Raw genomic sequence first — 22945 nt, forward strand, 5'->3', positions numbered from 1 at the left:
ATCACTACTCCAGAAATTCTCTTGGACCCCATCTGGTCTCTGTAATTGCTATGTCCACTATAGTTGACTTTTCAGCTGCATGAAAATATGCTAGCTGGAGCCACACTCTGAATTTATATTGCCTTTAATCTAATTAGAGACATAGCCACTAAGGCAAATTACATTACAAATTGCAAACGGTTATGCAACATCAACTGGCCATATACTGTCATATGCAAATGTTTGGGCATGCCTGGCTGAAAATAAGTTAACACATTCTCTAACAATTTTAATATAGAATTACTGTTTTTTTTATGTGCTGAATTCAACACACACACACACACACACACACACATTTTCTAAGCCACCTCTCCCTCAGGGTCCGGGGGGGGTTCTGGAGCCTATCCCAGCGGTCATTGGGCAGAAGGCAGGATACACCCTGGACAGGTCAACAGTCCATCACAGGGCATGAATTCAACAAATTAAGGAAAAAAATATAAAAAAAACCTTCAAAACGAGAAAATATAAAAACATTAAATTCTATACAAAATTCATGTTTTTTCCTTCATGGTTAACTGCTAGTGAACTACTTTGATATTACAGTCACACTTCAGTTTCTCATCAGTCAGGCTCACTTGTGAAGGATCCATATATCCTGCAGGCCTACTGAACACAATTTGAGGTGATGACTTTGTGGAAAAGCAAGAGCACCATCTGCTGGATATTTTCAATAACAACACTGCTCTAATGATGACTGATGCAATCATCCATTTTCTAAGCCACTTCTCCCTCAGGGTCAGGGGGGTGCTGGAGCCTATCTCAGCGGTCATCAGGCAGAAGGCAGGACACAGCCTGGACAGGTCGCCAGTCCTTCGCAGGGCACACTCAATTTAGCATGTCTAATTGGCCTGACTGTCTTTGGACTGTGGGAGGAAACCCACAGAGACACAGGGAGAACATGCAAACTCCACTCAGAGAGGACCCCGGTCACCCAGCCAGGGAATCGAACCCAGGCCCTCCTCACTGTGAGGCAACAGTGCTACCCACCACGCCACCATGACACCAACTGATGTAATCAATGCACACTTATTACTTATAGCTTATGGCAAAAGTTAAAGAGACAAGCTACAATATATGAGTCTCTATCACTGAATAAACTACATAAAAAGTACTTTAAAAACAGAATATTTTATGTTTCGTTCTTTTATTTTGTGCTTTGGCACAGCTGACAAAAAATGCCACAGCTACAGCAAACAGGTTATAGTGTCTCAACTGGGAGATATCACAAAGTTACATTAGATTAGTATCAAACTGAATTTCAATGTATCAGATTACCTGATCAGTACACATTAGTGTGTCACAAATGGACCCCAAAGTTAGCTTCACTACCCCACCATGTTACACCACTATTATCAATAGCATCAAGTTAATAAAGTTAAGAGATTATTATGATTTTTTTGTTTGTCCCATGTTCATGTGGGACAGCAGAGCATTATGAGTTTATTTCCCTTCATCTTTGTGATTTCCAGACACTAAATGGGACAGATTTTATACTGAACACTTGTGGCAACAGTACATTAGGGGCACATGGAAATGTGCAATACAAGTTTACATTTAGTTACACAAAAAGAAACAAAATATCTTATTATCAGTTCTGTAGTCTGATGATCCTTTATAGAAGAGTGCTGAGGCTGTACAGTGGCTTCAGGTCTTGTTAGCCGATATTGCTTTGTGGGATCAGCTGCAAATCCTTTGACAAATACATTCTACCTGCCCAGCAACTTAGCCACAAATTAACCTACAACAACATGTATCACAAAAATCACTAGCATATAACAACATTGTGAAAATCAAGGAGCATTTAACATATTATACTAGTTTTGATTGCTATGGTATTATATGAAGGTAGAATGACTGTCTATGAGTGTGCATGGCCATATTTGCATGGATAGAATGTAGATTACAGTTTTATTTATAGGCTCCAGGATACTGAGTAAGAAATTCTACCACATGCCTACTGAGTTTGACACTGTCACTTTGTCCTGTAGATGACCATTATAATGCCTGTGGACAGAAGTCAAAAGGTACGCAAACACCAGCCTGAAAGACAATTCACTTAAAACTTTAAAGCCACATGAAAACAAAGCGTGGGCTCCCTTGTGACAACCATGATGTTAAAAAAAACAGACAGTGGCTTCTACTGGCTGGTCAAAGCAGGGGTCACAGAGAGGACAGGGCACTGCAGAATAGGCTGATTTTGGTTGTGCTGCTGAGCCATGTGTAACAGAGATACAGTTACATGATGGTCACCCTTTCTGGGGACACATGAGCAGCAGGCCTCTCATGGTCAGCATGGCGCTGACTGCTCTCACAGCCACGGCGGATTCTCTTCAGCCTCCAGGCCACGCAGGGCAGCAGCAACACACCTTTCCCCACGATCACTGTCACAGGCAGCACCAGAGCCACCACAAAGCTAGGTGGCAAGTAGAAACGATAGGCCTCCTCTTCAAACGCCCGTTTCCAGCCAAACAACAGGGCATGGAATGTAGCAATAAGCAGGGAAATATAGCCAAGAGTAGACTACAATAGAGAAAAGAGAAATCCTCAGTAAAATCTGATTCAACAACAAATATGCTTACAGTTACATTTCACTTAGCGATATAGGATAAGATGACAAAGAGAAAAATTTAGAACATATTAATCACCGAAGAAAGGTCATACCACCACATAATATACTATGAGTTTGAGCATGGCTGGTTAGAAAATAAAACAGGTCAAAAAAATGAATCGCAGCACATTTAAAATCATTCCAAGACAAGGCTTTGACATCTTTCTAATGGACACTTTCTTGGAATTACATGGACAATGTTGTCTGTTTTGCACTGTTGTGCGCAATCTCATCCATCCATCCAACCATCCATTTTCTAAGCCACTTCTCCGTCAGGGTTGCAGGGGGGGTGCTGGAGCCTATCCCAGCAGTCTTCGGGCAAAAGGCAGGATACACTCTGGACAGGTCGCCAGTCCATCGCAGGGCAGACAGACAGACACAGACAGTCACTCACACACTCACACCTAGGGGCAATTTAGCCTGACTGCATGTCTTTGGACTGTGGGAGGAAACCGGAGAACCCAGAGGAAACCCACACAGACACGGGGAGAACATGCAAACTCCACACAGAGAGGACCCCGGTCACCCGGCAGGGGAATCAAAGCTAGGCCCTCCTTGGCTGTGAGGTGACACCGCTACCCACCATACCACTGTGCCGCCCTAGTGCGCAATCCCACATAACATAAATAATGTAAACAATCTCTGTCAAAGAACTGTGTGGGCAGTGGTAAATTTTGTAACTTTCATAAGATTGTTTCAATATACTTTTTTTGTCAGAGCACCGCACAGTTAACACATGAAATAAATCTGTAATAATGAGCAAAACACATAGACTTTAGAAAATACTGTGGGTCTAGTTCGTTTATGTATATCTAGGTAAGTGTTTATTTTAAAGAATCAAAAACAGTCAGCTCTTCAGAACAGCAAACACTATATATAAATTAATAAAATACATATAACAGGCAGCAGACAGTATGCGTTTGGTAGCACAAGCATGGTGCAAATTCTCTAACCTGGATAAAGCTGAACTCTCGCCAGTTGAGGGCGCTGTTTACTGATGGAATGGACGTGACCGCCAAGAGAGAGAGCAGGCCAAGACTCATAATACCAAAAGACACGTACATCTCCACTCTCCACACCTCCTCCTCGTTCCATGAGTTTTCAATGTTAGCATGGACCTGGACAGAGGGAGCAGATAGAGACATAAGGGGGTTTGGGGGGAGGGGGGGTGACACAGAGAGAGATAGTGTCATAACCAATGCTTTTTGTCTAGTCCTCAGTAGAACCCAAATGATGGCTTATTTGGCAGAGCATGGAGCTTCATCTGAATTAACTCTCAAAAATGCTAAACGTTACTGCAGAAGTCACTATATCTTAAGAAGGCAAAACGGGTCAGATCTTATATCACAATTACAGAAAAACTGAGTGCATGCAGAGATTAATGTGACCATCAGCCATAAGTGAGGTCAGTCTGATCTCATGTTCTGAGGATAGCTGATAGCAAAGACAGAGGGAGGCTGTCACATGAGGCATACTGTTAGATTTCAGTGAAAACAAAGCATGCCTTCTTTAGTGTCGAAGACAGAAAGTCTTATTAAGCATATCTTAACATCTTGAATACAATATATTACATCAATACAATTATGGTCATGTGTAAACTGAATGACAAAATTGTGCTGATGTGCTATGTGGGAATTATTTATGAATTCAAATCAAGTAAAACCACTTCTATTAAAAATGTATCATTTTTGAATGTACATACAGGCACAGATATAACAGTTTATGTACAAGACTAGTCAGATCTATCTAGTAGGCATTTAAATGAACCCATATTAACTACTGTACACCTACCAGTAGTAGTGTGATTCATGCTACATACAGAAAAATATATAAAAATACAGAAAACAGAAATTTTAAATCATCTGAAGAATATTTTTTTCAGGTGTTTTGATACTGTGGCATTAAAGCAATGGCTTTGTGAATTTACATAATTTTCCATTTATCCCAGGTGTAAGCTGGAGACCAATTTTTGTTTCTTTAGTTCAGAACTAGAGGCTAGGATTTCTAATAATCAACAACTTCAGACAATAGGGTTGTTTCTGTTTTATTGTTAACATGATACATTTTGTTTTATGATGTTATGTTTCATTATAGAGAATATAGTTAGTCCTAGTAAATGGATATAAGACAGTAGTAGCACAGCTTATTAAACATGTTTTTGTTTTTTAAATGTGGCAGTACTGGTGCATTGTGTGTGTACATGTCTCAAAATGTAATACACAATATTGTGTATTGCAGAAATGTCTTTAAGTATGGTGACCCCTATGGTCTGTATTCACAAACCACCTCAGGAGTAGTAGTGCTGATCTAGAATCAATGTTTTGCTGCTGTTGGAAAAAAACCTTGTATCTCCATTTTTGTTGTTTTTCAGGTTTTGTCATAATCTGAACATGTCTGTGGTCCTTTATATTGTGTGTAAATTTTATGATTAATGGACCAAAAGAAATGGCCCAAAAATGTGTGTTCTATTGACTTACATTAAAAGTAAAGTATGTTTTTCCTTCTCCTTAAAGTTACCATTTTGGACATACAAGGTTTTGCTCTGGCAGCAGCGATTTGTGACAATTACCAGGAGGAATCTGATCTAAGATTAGGCCCGCTTTGCGTATACTAGCCTTGGTGTTGTCTAAAACGGCTGTCCATAAGCTCACAGTAATGCCCTAAACCATGCTGGCAAGTCTATGCAACCTTAAGGGAGATTTGGATGCTGTTTGAGTGGGTTTATAGAAATCGTGGGGATGTATTTTTACAGAAATGCTAGTGTTTGTTAGCAGTATCAGCTCATTAACTAAAGTACTAAACCAGGGGTGTCAAACTAAAAAAAAATAAAAAAAATAGTTAGGCCAGCTGTGTTTTTATTTAATTTTTACCTAACATTTTCCCATGACCCAAAAGGGCCATTGTTCATTCAAAATGTGACAAAAGTATGACAGTAAAATACATATTAAAAAATAATTCTAATTAAAAATCCATTTTTTATTTTTATTATTATCTTTAAACTGCCTAATTTTTTTTAACTAAACATCAGGCATCTTTTTTTGTGTAACCCTAACCACTGGCCCATAGATTGCTGTTAGTTGTCAGAACACACACTATATTGCAGTGCATGTTGGGGACTGTAGTGCATCTCAGTGTCACGATTGGCTCCTCCCACTCCTCCACATGCTTTTTGTTTACTTTTGATCTTCCATGTGCGTTTGTTTTGGTTCAGTCCAGCACCCTTGTTGTCTGACACCCCTGATTGTTACCACCTGTTTCCCACCTGTCCCTCATCATCCCTGTTGTATTTAAGCTCTGTGTTTGCCCCTTGTCCTTGCTGGTCTTTGTTGTTTGGGATGTTGTTTGATGTATTTTGTTTTACTTCTGGCCCTGTTGTTTGAGTAGCTGTTTATTTATATTCTGTCTGTCCCTCCTGCTCTTTGTATTGGCTTTTGGAACCTGGACCATTTTGACCATGACCCTGGATTTGCAATTAATAAAAGTTATCTCCACATATGCGTCCGCCTCCTTGCTCCGCGTTACACTCAGCATGAAATGGGCTAGTAATAAAAGAGAATTAAAATAATTTCGTAGGCTGAAAAAGGACTGTGTCACATGCCTGACTTGTATTTGACACACAGGTTCTAAAATAAATCAACTAAGCAAAATTTGGACAAATATGCCTACATCAGCTACACCAGCTATATCTGATGTCAATGGAATTTTTTTACTTATGACAATGACACAATCACAGACACACATCCACAGACCTGCTGGTAGGCCATGTTGAGTAGCAGATATCGTTCAGATCTCCTCATGGGTAGGCAGAGACTGTACAGCACATGAACACATGCAAAGAAGAAGCTCAGCAGGCCCAGCTGCTTCCTGCTCTGCAGCCAGCCCTCCAGCCAATGTGGGAAGCGTCTATACTTGGTCCCGTAAAAGAGCTGGTGTGCAGCAGCAAACTGCCCTGCTAAATACACAAGTGCCAGTAGAGTTATAGCCACCACAGGCAGTGTCCTATTGACCATTTCCAGAGGGATCTTATAAAAGAAGCTTTGCCTGCTCTTCATGTAAGGATGGATGATGTCCCGAACGAAAGAGTAGGCGAAGAAGAAAATGGACAGGGCCACAGAGGTCAGAACAGGACCTTTCCAGTCTGAGAACAGGTGTAACGGCATGTTCTCAATCTCCTTGGCTGAGGACAGGGTGCCCATATCCACTGGGATGAAGCCAAGCTGCCGGGCCAACTCAATGACCTGCTGCCGTGCCTCTACTGAGTTACTGCAGATGTAAACCTGCAACAGGACATTAAAATAGAGCTCACAATTATAGGTACAGATTCATTTTAAATACAGCACATTTCATACACAAATACAATTTAAAGTGCTATACATAACAGACACCCACACAAAAACAGATTAAGGAATCAGAAGAAGGAAAGACCTAAATTATAGGTGCAAAACGAATCCTGAATCATCTAAGAGGCCTATTAGGTTTGTATTCTTGGAATAGATCAGAGAGAGATTTTGTTAGTAATTCATTAATAATATGTTAATGCAATAAATTCTTAAGACAAATTATTTTTGTAATGCAGTTAACTCATTTTCCTAGCCTAACCAAACCAACCCTAGTTGCACCCTGAGGCAGAGCTGATAGTGCACTGCACTAACTGAAGAGTACTCACTAGAGACACTAACAAAAGCAACAGCAAAATGGAAACCTACAGTTTCCCTGTACAAGTTGTAATGTTGTGGTATAAGAATGAGAGGATGACAATCATAGAGGAGTTGAAACATGAAGACACTGTTGTTCTCATTAGTCGCTGGCGATGAATCCTGGTTCACATAATTTCTCTTTTCAGCAAACTTGCTGCTACGTTTTAAATAAGATGTAACTATCTAACGGTGCTTTTGGGGTGACCAAACCTTCTGGAGATGAAGGCAAAAATCAACATCTCTAGTTCCTGTTTAAGGATAAAATTTCTAAATTGATACTAAATTTATACTATGGATGAACTAATATGGGAATTATGTGCCAAAGCCAAAATTTCATACAAGTACATATCTGCCAATGCGGATAAATACACATTCATAAAATGCAAAGAAAAACGGGATTACATCTACTTGTATTAGCATTATGGAGAAATAACACTTATTCTCTTTTTTAAATGCAGTAAAACCAAGAAAGTGTAGATATTTTAGCACAGCAGCCCAGCATCCTGTACACATTCTACTCTTTCAGAGTACTTCTCTTCTAAACAACATATTTTTATGATTCCATATTGCATCCCTAATTTAAAAATATTTTTAGGCTGATGAAAAGCTAATTTTGTTAGTGCTTTAACACCGCTGCTTACATATCTGAATCCATTAGTACACCAAAATTTCTGACTTAGCCTTCAGTCTTTAGAGCTCTGGTGCCATATTACAGAAACTTCCTATCTTTTCTCTTAACTTAAGATCTGGCAGGTCAAGATAAGATTTTTCACAATTTCAAATAAAAAAAATCTAATTAGTTGGCCAGACAGGTAGCTACCGTTACTGACGTAAAGAAGTCAGACAAACCTAAAGTGTGATAACCTTGAAGTTAAGAATATTGTGACACCACTTCATGCTGTTCATCAGTGTCTCTGCTCCTCGGTTTCAGTTTCAATATTTTAAACGCTTTAGCCAATCATGCTAACATCATTCCTCCTAAAAAAACAGACACATGCTCAGCTCTCTGTCTCGTCATTATTCACCATGTGACATTAACACATGGAGGCAATATGAGCTGGAGGTGGAGAACATGTCTGCAGTGTCAGGGATTTTTAAAATGCTGTTAAAAAAAGTCAAAGCACCATTTTCAATGTAGATAAATATGACAAGCCATAACACACAAATCACAAATTAACCTACTTTTAAAATTATATGGTGCAGTACAACTAGACCTAAAATATATCTTAGATAACAAAATCACAAATTCAACTCAAACTTTACTGTCCAACTCACCATAAGAAATGCCATGGCCAGTAAGACTACTTGGCACATCAGTTAGATAGCTAAACTGTTCATAACTGTTGAAAGTTTAATCTTCTGGTTGCTGAAATATTGTTGATGTTCCTCCAGTCACTCCCTCACTAATGTGGCCACATTTAATGCTCTGTTTAATGGGTCAGATTCATCCTCTACACGTATTTCCTCTCCTTCTCAGCTGCATTGCATCTTATGCCCTGCACTGATTGCTGCACATATACCAGACTTTTCCTGCCTAATGTGGCTCTCATAAATATGCATGAAATACAAATCTCATAATTGTTTATGTATGCTTTAAACCATTGGAGAGATCTGAAATAGAATTCTTACTAGTAAGAATTAAAATTCTGCATTTAGAAACCAATAATATTATTCTTACTAATCAAAATAAATGTACACATCTAAATACATTAAAGGTATGTTAAATTAGCATTTCTAATAGTCAAAAGTCAATTATGGGTATGTGGACTTGAAATGTAACTGTAGATGTCTGTAACTGTATTTTTTACTGGTAAAAATTTAATTATGGATAAGACAGAATGAAATTACACATAAATCAGTGGTAACATATGACTAGTCAAAATAGCTTTAAAGATATGTATATATGATATTATGACTAGTAAAAAAATTGCATAGTAGACATGTAGAATAATAGTTTTTCTAATAGAAACTGTACTGCAGATATATTGAATTTTGGATTTTTATTGGTAAACATAGTTACAACGTTTTTTTTTATTTAAGGCTAAAACAGCTTGCCATACATAAATATAACACTGCTATGCTAGAAGTATGCTGCCTGTCACTGCATAAAACTATAAAAACAGATGGCTAAAAGAAAAGTTAACATACCTCTGGTTCCTAAGACACCTTAGGAAATTTTGTCTAGTTAGGATGTTTCTGTAATATTGTTTTCTTATTCTGGAGTTAGGATAAGATTACTAACTTAAGAACTGTTGCTCTGTAATAGCTCCTGTCCTAAATTCAGACCTTACTGAAGTTGTGACTAAACAGTTAAGATATCAGACTTAAGTAATTTTGTAATACGGCCCCAGGAGTCGAGATGAGCACTAAGCTTTTTCTCCTCTTTACTTTTGTTTTTCTTTATTTAGCTGGAGGAAATTTTGGCACATTCATCCATTTGTTTGTTTTATGTGCTGACACAAAGTATCTATGGAACCATGGTTACTTTTAGTGAGAGAGTTAAACTGGAAAGTAAATCTGGGTGTCGTAAGCATAATAAAAGCAGATAAATAATAACAGATAAAAGCCATGAACATTTTCTACTTGACAAGTATGAGGAATCTGCTGGGAGATGAAAAGCTCTTGTGGTATTCTCAAACAACAAAATTAAATTAATTAATGCATTACATATTTCAGAAATCAGACCCAGGAAAGAAGAACACTTGGAGACTGTTGCTTGTAATAGCCAAGCCTTTGTAATATAACCTCTGAAAAGTCATCTCATTTCCTTTTTCCTCTTCTTCTGGGGAATTATATCCCCAGAAACATATTATCCCCAGACGTCTCTGCCACTGACATCAGCATGTTGCTAGAGGATCTACTTTGAAACTAACATTCATCTCCTTTTATTTTAGATTATTCAATAGGCTGTCAGTAACATTAAAATAAAACTTTCTAGCATTGCACTTATTACCATAACAGAAAATGATGTTGCATTAAATGATCAAATAAATAAAAAGGTTTAATATGTTAGCATGTGTTTTGATGTTAAAATTTAAACCTATGCTGCTGACCTGTGCTGACTGTACTGCTGAGAGCATGTATGGTGCTGACTCCATTGAAGCAGCTGATTCTGGCATTTCACAGGGTGGCAGGCCAACAGCTTGGCAAGATTCTTATTATGCAATGCCAACAAAACTCTAACCATCATTACCCCCTGAGCTCCCAATTTAATGAGTAACTACTTGACTACAATTAATGGGCCCTTGAGGGAGTAACAATTTGGCCCTTACCAAGTAGTGAAGCCACAACAGTGATTTCAGGGCACTACTGTATCTGATCCAATTAACTGCATATAGTTTTCAATCACTTTAAGACCTGCCTTCATTTGATTCATCTGACTGTCACTCAATCCCATGGTCTTACCTGCCGACTGGCATCTTTGGGGCCTGACTGCATAGCCCAAGCTGAGATAACGTTAAACCCTTTGACCACAGTAGACTCGGGGAAAAGGGAAGCAAGGTACTCTGCATTGGATTCAGGGTATTGGTTCACACGCCTGTTGTTACTGACATCTATCAAGACCTTGCCAGCCAGGAGGTGCTTAATGTCCCAGAGAGAAGGGTAGTGCTCTCTGCGGATTGCCAGGAAAAGCATGGAGGCCTTCCCCACTGCATCTTCATGGTGGGTCACGTCCACCACATGAGGAAAGAACTCAGCTGCCCGCTTAGGTTGACGACTACCCACCACTACATGGATGCCACTGCGGAGCAAGCGAATAGCCAAACACTTGGAGAAGTCCCCAGAGCCAATGATGGCCACTGTGGGCTTGCTGGGCCCCTCCCTGGGCCCATTCTTCAATCCGTTGGGCAAGAAACAGGATTTGGTAGTAGCAGGGCTGCTGCCCATCAGAGAAATGGAGTCCATTTTCAGGCCTGGAGCTCCTGATCTTGCTTCCTATAAACTGAAAGGACACATCAAGTTAAAGCTGTAAACATGTTCTAACTTCTAGTCCATTCTGTTCTATTCTATTCGGTTCTATTCTGTTCCATTCTATTCTATTCTGTTCTATTCTATTCTATTCCATTCTATTCTATTGTATTCTGTTCTATTCTATTCTGTTCCATTCCATTCTATTCTATTCAAAGCAGTTTTTAAACTAATATTACACATTGTCATGATTTACTGCAGAAGAAAAAATGTCACCCACAGTCACGACAATGCAGAACAAGGTCAGTCCTGTTGAGCAAAATTTAGCAAGGAGGCATCATTTTACGAGCCTCAATAATCATCAAAACAGGGTTTAACTGGATTAGACAGAAGACCTGTTAACCCACACGACACAACTGAAACCATACGTTTGAGGTGTTTTGAGAATCCTTCATGCTCTCAGGTCCACATATAGCCCAGAACGGTATTTCTTAAGCATTATTCTGCTCTAGAATACCTTATGTCCTTTCAGAGAACAGCCTACGCCGCGTCCTCTTCGCAATGAAAGAGGTCAGCGATTCTAAAGAGCGGCATGATTTCCCGCACGTCTCAGTGAAAACGCCTTTTGTACGCTTCATCTCACAGACACAGACTGTTGTCTCTGTTCTCCTGAGAGAGCTGTGAGACCTGACAATGTCACTCAGTGAAGCGACACGAATAAACGGGGGTGAAGAAACGTCAAAAAAACGACTTTGTGCAGGAAAACGTACAGCACGACCTCACGTCCCGGTTTAGCATGACGAGGCTCTGCGCCGTTCAACAAAATTTGGTTAGTGATAAAAATGTCTGATGTGTATTTCTGTGTAACTACCTGTCATAGGCTCTCCGGGGCTGCCCGCAGACGGAGCTGCTGTCGTCCATGCGCTGCTCTCTCCGCCCTCCGGCCGCAGGCTGTGCCGCGCTCGCCCTGCTGCTACTGCTGCTGCTGGAACGCGGTGCGGAAGCGACGCTGGTCCACAGAGCGCCATCTGGCGTCCGGGGAGCAACGCAGAGGAGGAACAGCGGATTTGCTTCTGAGGCAGGACAGAGTTCAGGATTATATTCACAAAGAGCCACACTGACTCTTCGTGGACTTATTATATTTTTGTATACTTGCTGCCTTGTTATTTTTGTATTAGCAACTGTTTTTCTTACTAATCATTATTTTCCTTGCAAAAAAGATCAATAATACAATAAGAAATAAAATAATGCAGTGCTATATTATTATAGTTGCGCTTTGCCAACAGATTGTCTGGCCCGATTATGTGATGCGTGCTTGTATACAGCTTTTTGATCGGATGCACAGATTCCGAACTTCTTCTTCTTTTGGCTGCTCCCTTTAGGGGGATCATCTGCCTCCATCTTGCCCTATCTAATGCCTCCTCTACTTTTACACCAACCATCTCCATGTCCACCTTCACTACATCCATAAACCTTCTCTGAGGTCTACCTCTTCTCCTTCTACCCGGCAGCGCCATCATATTCCGAACAGCAGCCGAAAATCTGGGAATTTTTGTCCCATTGAAAATGAACGGGGAGAGTGTTGGCAGCTTCACAGACATGATGTCACAATGGCCCCCTCTCTTACACAACACCTACAAACTCACGCGACGAGCTGTCTCCCTGGCTCCCAGCCTAATATATACCAGCACACATAATGATTTTATTAAGGTGGAACTTCTTTTAAGGTAGCACTGAGTTTACATTGACAATGAATGGGGTGAACAATTGCATGATAATCTCTTGTATTTCTGCTTGCCAACGACACTGTTTCGCATACACTAACCCAGAGAAGGCCCCAAGCACGGAATCACTCTTTTATTCCATCCCTCGTTCCTCGCATAGACTTCCATAGTATCTGCTGCGCAACTATCCTGTGTTTCCTTCAGGAAAGGCACATTTCTAGTTATTATTATCATTGTTGTTATCCGATTTATATTATTCTCCTTCTTTTTATTCTTATTTTTCTGCCGTTTCTTTGCCGCGTAACTAGTCCTGCAGTTCCAACTCCAGATTGTCTGGCCTGATGGTGTGATGCGTGCTTTTATACAGCTTTTTGATCGGGTGCACAGATTCCGTGTAGCAATGGAATTTTGCGGAATTTTTTCCCATAGAGAATGAATGGACAAATTGCATGCCAATCTACGGTACTTCTGCTTACCCAAAACACTTTCTCAGGGCAGCCCCGCCAAGCATGAATTCACTGTCGTTTTGACCCGCAATCATCCATTTGTCGTTTTATTCCATCCTTCGTTCCTCCCATAGAGAATAAATGGACACAGGTGTGCAGCATGCCACACGTGATGTCACAATGGGCCCCTCTCACACACACATACAAACTCACCCTGGAGCTCTATGTCTCGCATGCTCCCAGCCTAATGCTCAGCAGTATCAGCATACAATGATTTTTTAAAGGTGGAACTGATTTTAAGGTGGAATTGAACTTACGTAGCACTGAATTTTAAATTCTTTTAAGGTAGCATTGAGGCAGGCCCCCTGTTACAGGATAGCTGAGTGGAGATTGAAAAACTGGAAAACGGCAAGTTCCGATGCAGGAAGGTTTATTAAGTCCACAGTGAAAAGTGCATGGTGTTCCAAAATCCAAAAATAATTAATTAGAAAAAGAAAAATGAAAATAAAGGGAAAACAAAACAAAATAATCTGATCAACTTGATACAAAGTCGTATCAAAAAATGCCTTCAACCATGGCCTAATAAACACATCTGCACGCCAAGCCAGCTTCCCCCTGACAAAAAAAACATGCCCGAGTTCTCCATGGAGATGGAACACTCCACTTGTAGTACAACCCCAAGACTACATAACCCATGAACCCCCTAGACTTGGATCCTTTGACCTGCAACAGGCTGCTGCCATGCTGGAACAAGCAGGTAAGTCAAACTCATTTCAAAACAAACAGTTATTTCAAATAAATAGGGTCATATATAAATTGGTCATTATCTACACCATCAGTTGGCCACCCTGAACAGTGCAAGATAATCACAATTGTTTTTATTTGTTTTGCAGAGTCTCAAAAAGTTCCGACTGGTGTTTGCCACTGCAGCCATGTGGGTAACAATAAAAGAGTCTTTAAAACTTTGAGGTTGTCTTGTGTTTTTGTCCCTTACACTAGCTCACAGCATGGAACGGACGAGAGCTCTGTTACACCCCCAAGCACAAATTCACTGTTGTTCTGACCCGCACTCATCCGTTTGTTGTTTTATTCCATTGATTGTTTCTCCTAAAGACTCCAATTCATTTTTGCCAACCCACAAAATCTGTTACTTCTTTGCCCAACAGTCATCAAAATGCATGTACTCATTCAGGGCAGGTCCCCAAGGTCTAAGCCACAGCCATACTGACCCACACTCCTCTGTTTCTCATTTTTTCATCCGTCCTTCCGCCCTTAGAGTACCATTAATTTTCACCACCCCACAAAATCTATTACTTCTTTGCCCAACAGTCACCAAAATGCATGTATGCAGATGGCAAACAAACTACATGTACTCACTCAGGGCAGGTCCCAAAGCTCCAATCCAAAGGTATTCTGTCCTGCACTCCTCTTTCTGTCGTTTTATCATCCCTCGTTCCTCTCACTGAGTCTCATTCATTTTCGCCACCACTCAAACTTTATTACGTCAAGTAAAGAGGCTTTTTACGTCTTTGCCCAAAAGTCACCAAAATGTATGTACTCATTCAGGGCAGGTCCCCACGCTCTAATCCACAGCCATCCTGACCTGCACTCCTTTGTCATTTTTTCATCCCTCGTTCCTCCCATATAGTCACATGTATTTTCACCACTCAACCTCTACTACTTTTTTGCCTGACAGTAACCAAATTACATGTAATCATTCAGGGCAGGTCCACAGCCACACTGACCCGCACTCCTCTATATGCTGTTTTTTTCATCCCTCGTTCCGCCCTTAGAGTCTCATTCATTTTTACCATCATTCAAACTCTATTGCTTCTTTACCCAATGGCAAACAAACTTACATATACTCACTCAGGGCAGGTCCCAAAGCTCCAATCCAAAGTCAATCTGACCTGCACTCCTCTTTCTGTCATTTTATCATCCCTCGTTCATCCTACTGAGTCTCATTCATTTTCGCCACCACTCTATTAACTCTATTAAGTCTTTGCCCTACAGTCACCAAAATGTATGTACTCATTCAGGGCAGGTCCCCAAGCTCTAATCCACAGCCATTCTGACCTGCACTCCTTTATTTGTCATTTATTCATCCCTCGTTCCTCCCATATAGTCACATTTATTTTCGCCACCACACAACCTCTATTACTTTTTTGCCTTACAGTAACCAAATTGCATGTAGTCATTCAGGGCAGGTCCCCAACCTCTAATCCACAGCTACAGTGAACTGCTCTCCTCTATATGCTGTTTTTTTCATCCCTCATTCCTCCCATAGAGTCCCATTTATTTTCTAACCTAACAAAGCCTCAATCTGTCTTTTTCCTAACAGCCACCAAAGTACATGTACTCATTCAGGGCAGATCCCCAAGATCTAATCCACCACCTTACCGACCCACACTCCTCTATGTGTAGTTTTTTTCATCCCTCTTTCCTTATATAGACTTCCATAAAATACGCTGCGCAACTATTCAGTGTGCCCTTCAGGAAAGGCGCTTTTCTAGTTATTATTATTATTTAGTGTTATTAAGTCAGTTCTGACTCCTGGAGTATATATGGATAGCATCTCCCCAGAATCTATTCTGTCTTCCGTTTGGGTTTTCAATCTTATTTGCTTATTCATTATTCATTATATTAATTGTATCTATATATATTTTTGTTGGTCTTGTTGCTCCTTTTCCTATTTTATCTTCAATTGTTCCAATCAGAATTGTCTTTTCCAAAGAATTGTTTCTTCTCAGTGCTATTTATAACAATTCTATAATAATATATAACCTCTATAATATCTTTGTAGTAGTGTCTATAGTAATACTGTCCTTCAGTACTATAAAAGTATCCTGAAGTAAACTATAGTAATTGTCTGAATGTACTATATAAGAATCTTATAGGAGTCCCGTAGAAATTCTTGTAGTAGATTAACTTTTTTCCATAAAGGTTTTTGGCAATATTGCATAATTTTTACTTAGTGAGTTGTTATTTCAGCAGAATGTCTTGTATTTTGACTTAGTGCCTCATTATTTTGATTTTTGATATTTTTTGCAGTGCTAATAAGCAGCTTATGCTTTTAGGGCTATAACTAAATATAGGCTTGCCTTTTCTGCCAAAATCTCCTGAGGTGTCATCATCATGGCAGAGCCCATCGTGGTCAGAGGACAACCATAAAAGAGACAAGTCTCTTTTTTTCAGAAATGTATTTAAGATGGATGAATTTTAGTGGTGAATTACAATGAACATGCAAATCATAAACCTTAGTTTTTATGGTTTGTAAATTGTTGTAAAACAACAAGAGAGGTCAATAATATTGACATCTAACCACATCAGCCTTTAAATATATCATATATATTTCATAAATATATCATATATGACACAATTTACTAGAAAACATTAAATATGAAAAAATGCACTTTTGCAAAACAGAAGTCACAGATTTTAAATCATACTCAATACAATTCGTAGAAAACAGACTCAGAATTCAACATATATTTTGGACTATATATTTGTCACTAATGTGACATATAAAAAGTCAGAGTGAGTCTTTGTCTGAACGTCCCTTTCGGCTTGGTCTTTCCCAGCCATGTCGAATGCGATCCAGTCTCTTGTCCAAACAGGGCATGACTAGCACAGCCTTGACCAGTAAGACCATAGCTGGGAGGAAACAGGCCAGAATGAATGATGGAGGAGTGTACCACACATACTGCTTCAGCTCCACCCACTTCTTCCAGCCATACACCAGAGCATGAGCTGTGCACAGGAGCAGGGCTGTGTATCCCAGAGTCCTCTGCAATACAGAAATACATAGAGAGGCTTTGTGAAGTAACACTGGGCAGGGTGTCTTCTACTTTGTCCACCATGGCTGTGAAATCAAATCCAAGTGTTCATAATCACTTTTCTGAGAGCAGACTGTCTGAAACATTTCTCAGGACCTAAAAGCTATACCACGACATTACACATATCATACCCGGTTCTTATGTTCTGTTTCTCTTACCTACCTGGACACATTGAAACTCTCTCCAGTTTAGCGTGTCGCTAACAGAGGGGAGGGAGGAGATGGCCAGCAAAGCCAGTATGCCCAATCCTAGAATTCCTAGAGAGATGTAAATCTCCATCCTCCAGACATCATCCTCGACCCATGCACTCTCCTTCTTGTGTTGCACCTATATAGATCACACTGGTGTTACAGTTGTTGTTATTATGTTGAATAAAGGAATAAAATGCAGTTAACAAAATAAAATGCAGCAAACAAAATTTGTAACAAAAGTATAACCCAGTTCAATCATGAATTCAGTTCGTTAATATGGGAGTAGATTTCAAAGATAAGTGCAAATTTCAAAAGAATAACACAACTGGACAAACACCATGTGTTGGTATAAGAGCTCCATGATGTAGTTAAACCTAGCAATCATTGCCCACTTACATGCACACATTGGCATGACTATATCAACAAAAACACGCCATTCATTTCAACCCTATGCCAACAAACATAATCACTCCTTTACATCTTATTATTAGGTCTTGAAATCCAATGAACTACTTCACCTTTAGGAAACAATAACCAACGCTGGAAAAGGACAAAGGACCATTTACTCATATCATAACTGTAAAGCCAGTCAAGCCAGTCAAGCCAGTCAATCAAATTAGTCTAGGCATATTTCAGGAAGAAAAAAAAACTTAAAGAAACCCTGTTGCATGTAGGGCTGTTATGTAAACCACAAGAGAGTAATACATTGTATCAAAGACACACTTATATTAACGTCAAGTGGCTTGTGGCATTTTGGTAGAAAAATGATTTCAATAGTCTATAAGAACATACCCTTCAACTAAGCCTAGAAACATCACAGCATGATATTTTCATTGACCACCACTAGTCTACTCCGCCTGACCCTCTACTTACTTGCTGATAGGCCCAGTTGAGAAGCTTGTACCTATAAGAGCGTCTCATTGGGTAGCTCAAACTGTAAATGGCATGCAGACAGGCCAAAAGGAAGGCCAGTAGTCCTAACTGTTTCCTTACACTCATCCAGTTTTCCAACCAGACAGGGAAACGACTGTATTTAGTGCCTGAAAGAGAAGGGGCACAGCTTGGCTTATTTCATTTCACCTTTAGCGAATACAAATTATGCAGAATTGAATATTATTGGTAGTACTTTTTCAGAACATGAAAAGAAATAATATTCTTACTAACTCTTGAGTATTACTCTGTAGTAGCTTTATCTAGGACGTTATTAAAGAAGCTATTCTGTGGGAGTGGTTGTGCACAGGCAGTTTAAGTGAGAATATCCAGTAAACTTTGCACCACACTGCCATATTTGGCCTGTCTAATTCAGCATGATGCTGGGGGGTGGGTTAGTGAGGGTGCAGCCTTTTCACTCAGATTAGAACACAGCAAAAACACAGGCACAAATTTCATACTGTGAAGTCTTGGTGTGGTCCACTTAGATACTTAGTGTATTTCAGTGAGAGCAGAGCTTATAAAAGGGGCAAGCAAAGCCACAATTTACACCTGAGTCATTCTGGTATGAGATGGGGAGGGGAGGTGAAGGGCCTGTGGAAATGCTTGATTTATATGTTTGTGTCGAAACTCATGACTAAGTATCTTAGGATTTCTCTGTAAGCCTGTATAATAGTAGGGTGCCTAAGAGAAAAACAGACTGAAGAGTCTAAACAAATTTTCCAAACATAGTAATCATCCTTTCTGTCCCCCTGTGCTTTCAATAAATGGCACTGGCACTGGTGTTAAACAGCCCATATCCTGAGTGGGTTTATGTACAAATAACATTTATACAGGATCATTTTTCATTCTTTATGACAATTTAACAGGCTTTTGTTGCTATGCCTTTAAAGGTGAACTCAACCAATGTTTAAAAATTTCAAAACAAAATTATTAGAGCAGTTTCATGTGAATGGTGAAATGTAGAGAAACTAGCTAACTCAGATTTTCCTTACAGTGGTCGTAATAGGAACCAGAGGTCTAATGTCTACAAACTGTAGACATCACTACACTTGGTTCTTATCAACAACACAAAAAAACACTTATCTAAAATGACCAGTTAAACTCTCCTATATGTATTCTACTTTTTTATATGTATTGTTGATGATGGGTCTCAACAGTTGAATTATGTTAAAATTGGTGTTTTTAAAATTCCCCTTTAAGCCCATTCTGATTGGCAGCCCATTTATTCAAAAAGCAGTTGAGACAAAAAAAAAACACATTCAAAATGGGTTGTTTAGCAGTATAGCTTACATATGTAGACTGTATGGACCAGAAAGTTAATGTCACATTTTTAAACTATGTTTAGATACCACATCAAACTCCTTTACTTTAAAAAGTAAGTAAAATGTGGTTTTCCAGGATATGGTCCCTTTAATGTGTTTTTAAAAAGTTTTGTGTTAGTATAAAGGCTCCATGCTGTAGTTAAACCTAGAAATCATTGCCAGCACACATTGGCAATGCCAACAAATGTGCCATGAAACACAACCACTCTCTAATGCATGAATAATGAATAACATCATGGATAACTGAGATTACTTCATGCCACTTGCTTTGCTCACCTCTGTGGAGTTGGAGCAGGGCAGCCAGTATACCAGGCAGATATACGAGGGCCAGCAGAGTGATAGAGGTCCAGGGCAGCACTTTATTCAGCACCAGGATGGGGATCTTGTAGAAGTCGTTTTTACCATTAGATACATATGGCTGTAGCACATCCCGCAGAAAAGTATAGACAAAAGCCACAGCCATGAGAACAGCCATGAGTTTAAGAGGGAGATGCCACTTAGGGAAGAGGGGCATCTTTTGCAGATGAATGCTGGCAGGGAACTCAAACTCTTCCATTGCGACTGCAGACAGCAGGCGCCGCTGACTTAAGCCTGACAATACCTCTCCCTCCTCCGGCTCCTGAGAAAGAGGAAAGGAAAGAGCTGTTTTCTTAAATCTAATTACAATCATGGAGGTGTCTGATCCAAAAATTACAATTGCCTTTACAATAAACAACACGTAGTGGCAGTTTTCAACAGAAGATGTAATTGTACAATGACAACACACACACATGAGAACACATTTTCTATGCAAGATTCAGATTTGTAACTTGTTGCCTTCTACTTTGCAGGTCTTTTCACCATAATACTCCCATCTTAAAGATTACCAACAACTAATGCTAAAGTAATTAAAAACTGAGTGAGAGCAGGAATGCATAATCCTCTTTTTATAAATGATAGATATTAGGCTTCTTCTGATTTTTATAGCAGTTGTTTCATTTGGATGACCATTTTTTCTTCATTTTAAAACACTGCTATATTTAAGGTAATATGTGTTTAGTTCATGGACTTAAATTTCCTTCCATTTACACCTCATTAATTATCACAGTATTACAGCAAGGGGTGCAAATTTCACGTATGTATGTGTGGGTGTGTGGAAGTGGGGGTGTATAGTCTACATACAATGCTAGCAATTGCAGATTTCATATATAAAACTAGGTAAAAAAGGATGCTGACTTACCATATTCTCATTAAATCTATTTCTTCATGTGGCAATATTAAAACACAAAAACAAACACTACTATTGCCAGGACTTATATTTGTGGATGTTTGGTAGTGTATTCATCAGGCAATACAAATAGGTACAATGACCATGCAGTATGATTAGAGTAATAATAATAATATAATCTATGCACCTTTCGCCTACTATTCTGTTACCCCACAAAAAATATATTATACTCCAATCCCCCTCTAAATTTGCATCAATGCCTATAGTGTACAGTGCCTTTTGGGTCAGCTGCAGCTGAGCCAGTTCCACTTCACACAGCTGAAATCTTTCTTCATGATGGTCATCTCCCAAATCCTGAGGATCTCTCTCCATTCTGGGGCATACAGCGACAAACAATCCTGCAAACACAAATCAACATGTTAAGCCTGGCCTACACAGGCCAAAGGAATGTACAACTGACTTAAAGAGAGAACTGTATAGCACATTCCCATGCCACGGATGAACTTTTCAGGCATGGGGTAACAAGAACAAAGCATGGAATTCACGTGACTGGCCTGAAGTACCCAAGACAGTAATCCTATGAGCAGGAGAGACTTTCACAGCTAGTGAGGTTAAGAACTTTTATACTCATCACAGTCATTTGTGTATCGTACAAGGAGTTGAAAGCAGTACACTTATTATACACTACAATTATTACGGCACATCTAGAAATCTATAGGTATAGGCAGTTATTACTGGTAATGCTACATACAGACCTGCACATTAATCTGTTTCCCTGCTATATTTTAACTATACTTTATCTCCATCTGCCCCTGGCCACCAAAGAAGGAAATAAATCTGTTAATAAATTAAAAGTCAGTGATTACTGAAATAGTAAATCTTCTCAGAATTATGCCCACAGGCTCTGCTTAGTCTCAGCAATGTGTAAAGTCCACTCAACGGTCTAACGACGTCTGCTTGGTGTGAAACGTTAACGCAGACGGATGACACTAGAGGAAGTTAAGTCATGCCAAAGGCGACATGATGTTATAAACGTAGCCACACAGACTTACCCACATTTGGGTCATACAGTCAAAACGAGAGCCATACATCGGCAGACACACTGCACACTTCGCAAAAAGTCGACAGCACAAACCCAAACACCGAGCTCCTACAGTCAGGACACGTTGACCTCGCAGGAGCGTGTCACCACGCACGCGGGACCTCAGACAGACGTGGTGAACGTAAGCTACTTTTTGGAAGAGACGGAGAGTGAGACACATTAGCCCCGCCCCGTCTAGATCTCCACCTATCACTGCTAGCCATAGTCCCGGACCACGCCCACTTTACAGCCGCGCTCAGATTCTGACTGAAACTAACGTCAAACTTTGATTAAACGAGTGGAAACAGGACCGTTTGACCACTCGAGGGCTCTAAGCGCCCCATCATATAGCGACCCCAATGTTCGTTAGTGTGCAAGAATAGAACAAGAATCAGTACTTCATTAATTTTGATAAAGAAACAAAGAATGTAAGAAAATCTTTCGACTCACTGCACTTTATGAGAAATAATACTACTAATAATAAAATGCTAGACACGGTCCTGAATGCAAATCTATGTCCCACACTGTAAATATGCTTGGGAAGTACATTGTACCATAAAGACCTCTTCAAAATGTCTGTAAAAACATTCCAGCTCTTCACCTGTTTAAGAAACCTCAGCTGATAGTAAAGCTGTTCAGCTACAGCATACATGCACCTAATTACTACACCCTATACTGATTTGCAAAAAACATGAATAGATTTTTGTTTCAGTAACGTTTCCTGCTTCTCCCACAGATAATATAATCAATTGAGAGTTTTTATTTTACTCAATGTGCTATTTTTTTATAGTAAACATAATTTACTATACATGATGAGTAAACATCATTTTGAGTCTACTGACTGCAGTGTGTGTAATATTTGGTTCTTCTTTGCCTTGGGCCTCTAACCAGAACTGAAGGCTTCTTCTAATTAAATTTTGACCAATTTCCTTTGGAGTTGTTCACATGACCA

The 22945-nt window shown here is 39.6% G+C and overlaps 2 protein-coding genes across 3 annotated transcripts; both read right to left on the bottom strand.

Moving 5' to 3' along the window:
* Positions 1-1166: 1166 nt before the first annotated feature.
* LOC108428958 (metalloreductase STEAP2) lies at positions 1167-12257 on the bottom strand. Its single transcript, XM_017700359.2, has 5 exons — positions 12125-12257; positions 10750-11287; positions 6397-6924; positions 3601-3765; positions 1167-2559 (listed from the first exon to the last, which is right to left on the bottom strand). The coding sequence occupies exons 2-5, from the start codon at positions 11248-11250 to the stop codon at positions 2275-2277; spliced, it is 1479 nt and encodes a 492-aa protein (XP_017555848.1). The 5' UTR covers positions 11251-11287; positions 12125-12257; the 3' UTR covers positions 1167-2274.
* Positions 12258-16843: 4586 nt separating this feature from the next.
* LOC108428921 (metalloreductase STEAP1-like) lies at positions 16844-22136 on the bottom strand. Of its 2 annotated transcripts, XM_017700303.2 has the most exons (6): positions 21965-22136; positions 21189-21310; positions 19982-20324; positions 18324-18490; positions 17422-17586; positions 16844-17210 (listed from the first exon to the last, which is right to left on the bottom strand). In XM_017700303.2, exons 2-6 carry the CDS (start codon positions 21282-21284, stop codon positions 16956-16958), a joined length of 1026 nt encoding a protein of 341 aa, XP_017555792.1. In that variant the 5' UTR covers positions 21285-21310; positions 21965-22136; the 3' UTR covers positions 16844-16955. The 2 variants fall into 2 exon arrangements, with proteins under 2 accessions (XP_017555792.1, XP_037392713.1); XM_037536816.1 differs by having other exon boundaries at positions 19982-21310; positions 21965-21977.
* Between the last annotated feature and the right edge of the window lie 809 nt (positions 22137-22945).

Source organism: Pygocentrus nattereri, chromosome 3, assembly GCF_015220715.1.
Source record: "Pygocentrus nattereri isolate fPygNat1 chromosome 3, fPygNat1.pri, whole genome shotgun sequence".
In the NCBI taxonomy this organism is placed as follows: Eukaryota; Metazoa; Chordata; class Actinopteri; order Characiformes; family Serrasalmidae; genus Pygocentrus; species Pygocentrus nattereri.

What these genes read in the sequence shown, in the direction of transcription:
- LOC108428958 (XM_017700359.2), bottom strand. Translation starts at nt 11,250, where the DNA reads ATGGACTCCATTTCTCTGATGGGCAGCAGCCCTGCTACTACCAAATCC. An exon ending in CCAAAGATGCCAGTCGGCAG is followed by an intron (nt 6,925 to 10,749) that starts GTAAGACCATGG and finishes GTCCTGTTGCAG; the next exon opens with GTTTACATCTGCAGTAACTC. An exon ending in GAGAGTTCAGCTTTATCCAG is followed by an intron (nt 2,560 to 3,600) that starts GTTAGAGAATTT and finishes TCTCTATTGTAG; the next exon opens with TCTACTCTTGGCTATATTTC.
- LOC108428921 (XM_037536816.1), bottom strand. Translation starts at nt 20,477, where the DNA reads ATGTGTGTGTGTTGTCATTGTACAATTACATCTTCTGTTGAAAACTGC. An exon ending in TCAACTGGGCCTATCAGCAA is followed by an intron (nt 17,587 to 18,323) that starts GTAAGTAGAGGG and finishes TGATCTATATAG; the next exon opens with GTGCAACACAAGAAGGAGAG. An exon ending in GAGAGTTTCAATGTGTCCAG is followed by an intron (nt 17,211 to 17,421) that starts GTAGGTAAGAGA and finishes TCTGTATTGCAG; the next exon opens with AGGACTCTGGGATACACAGC.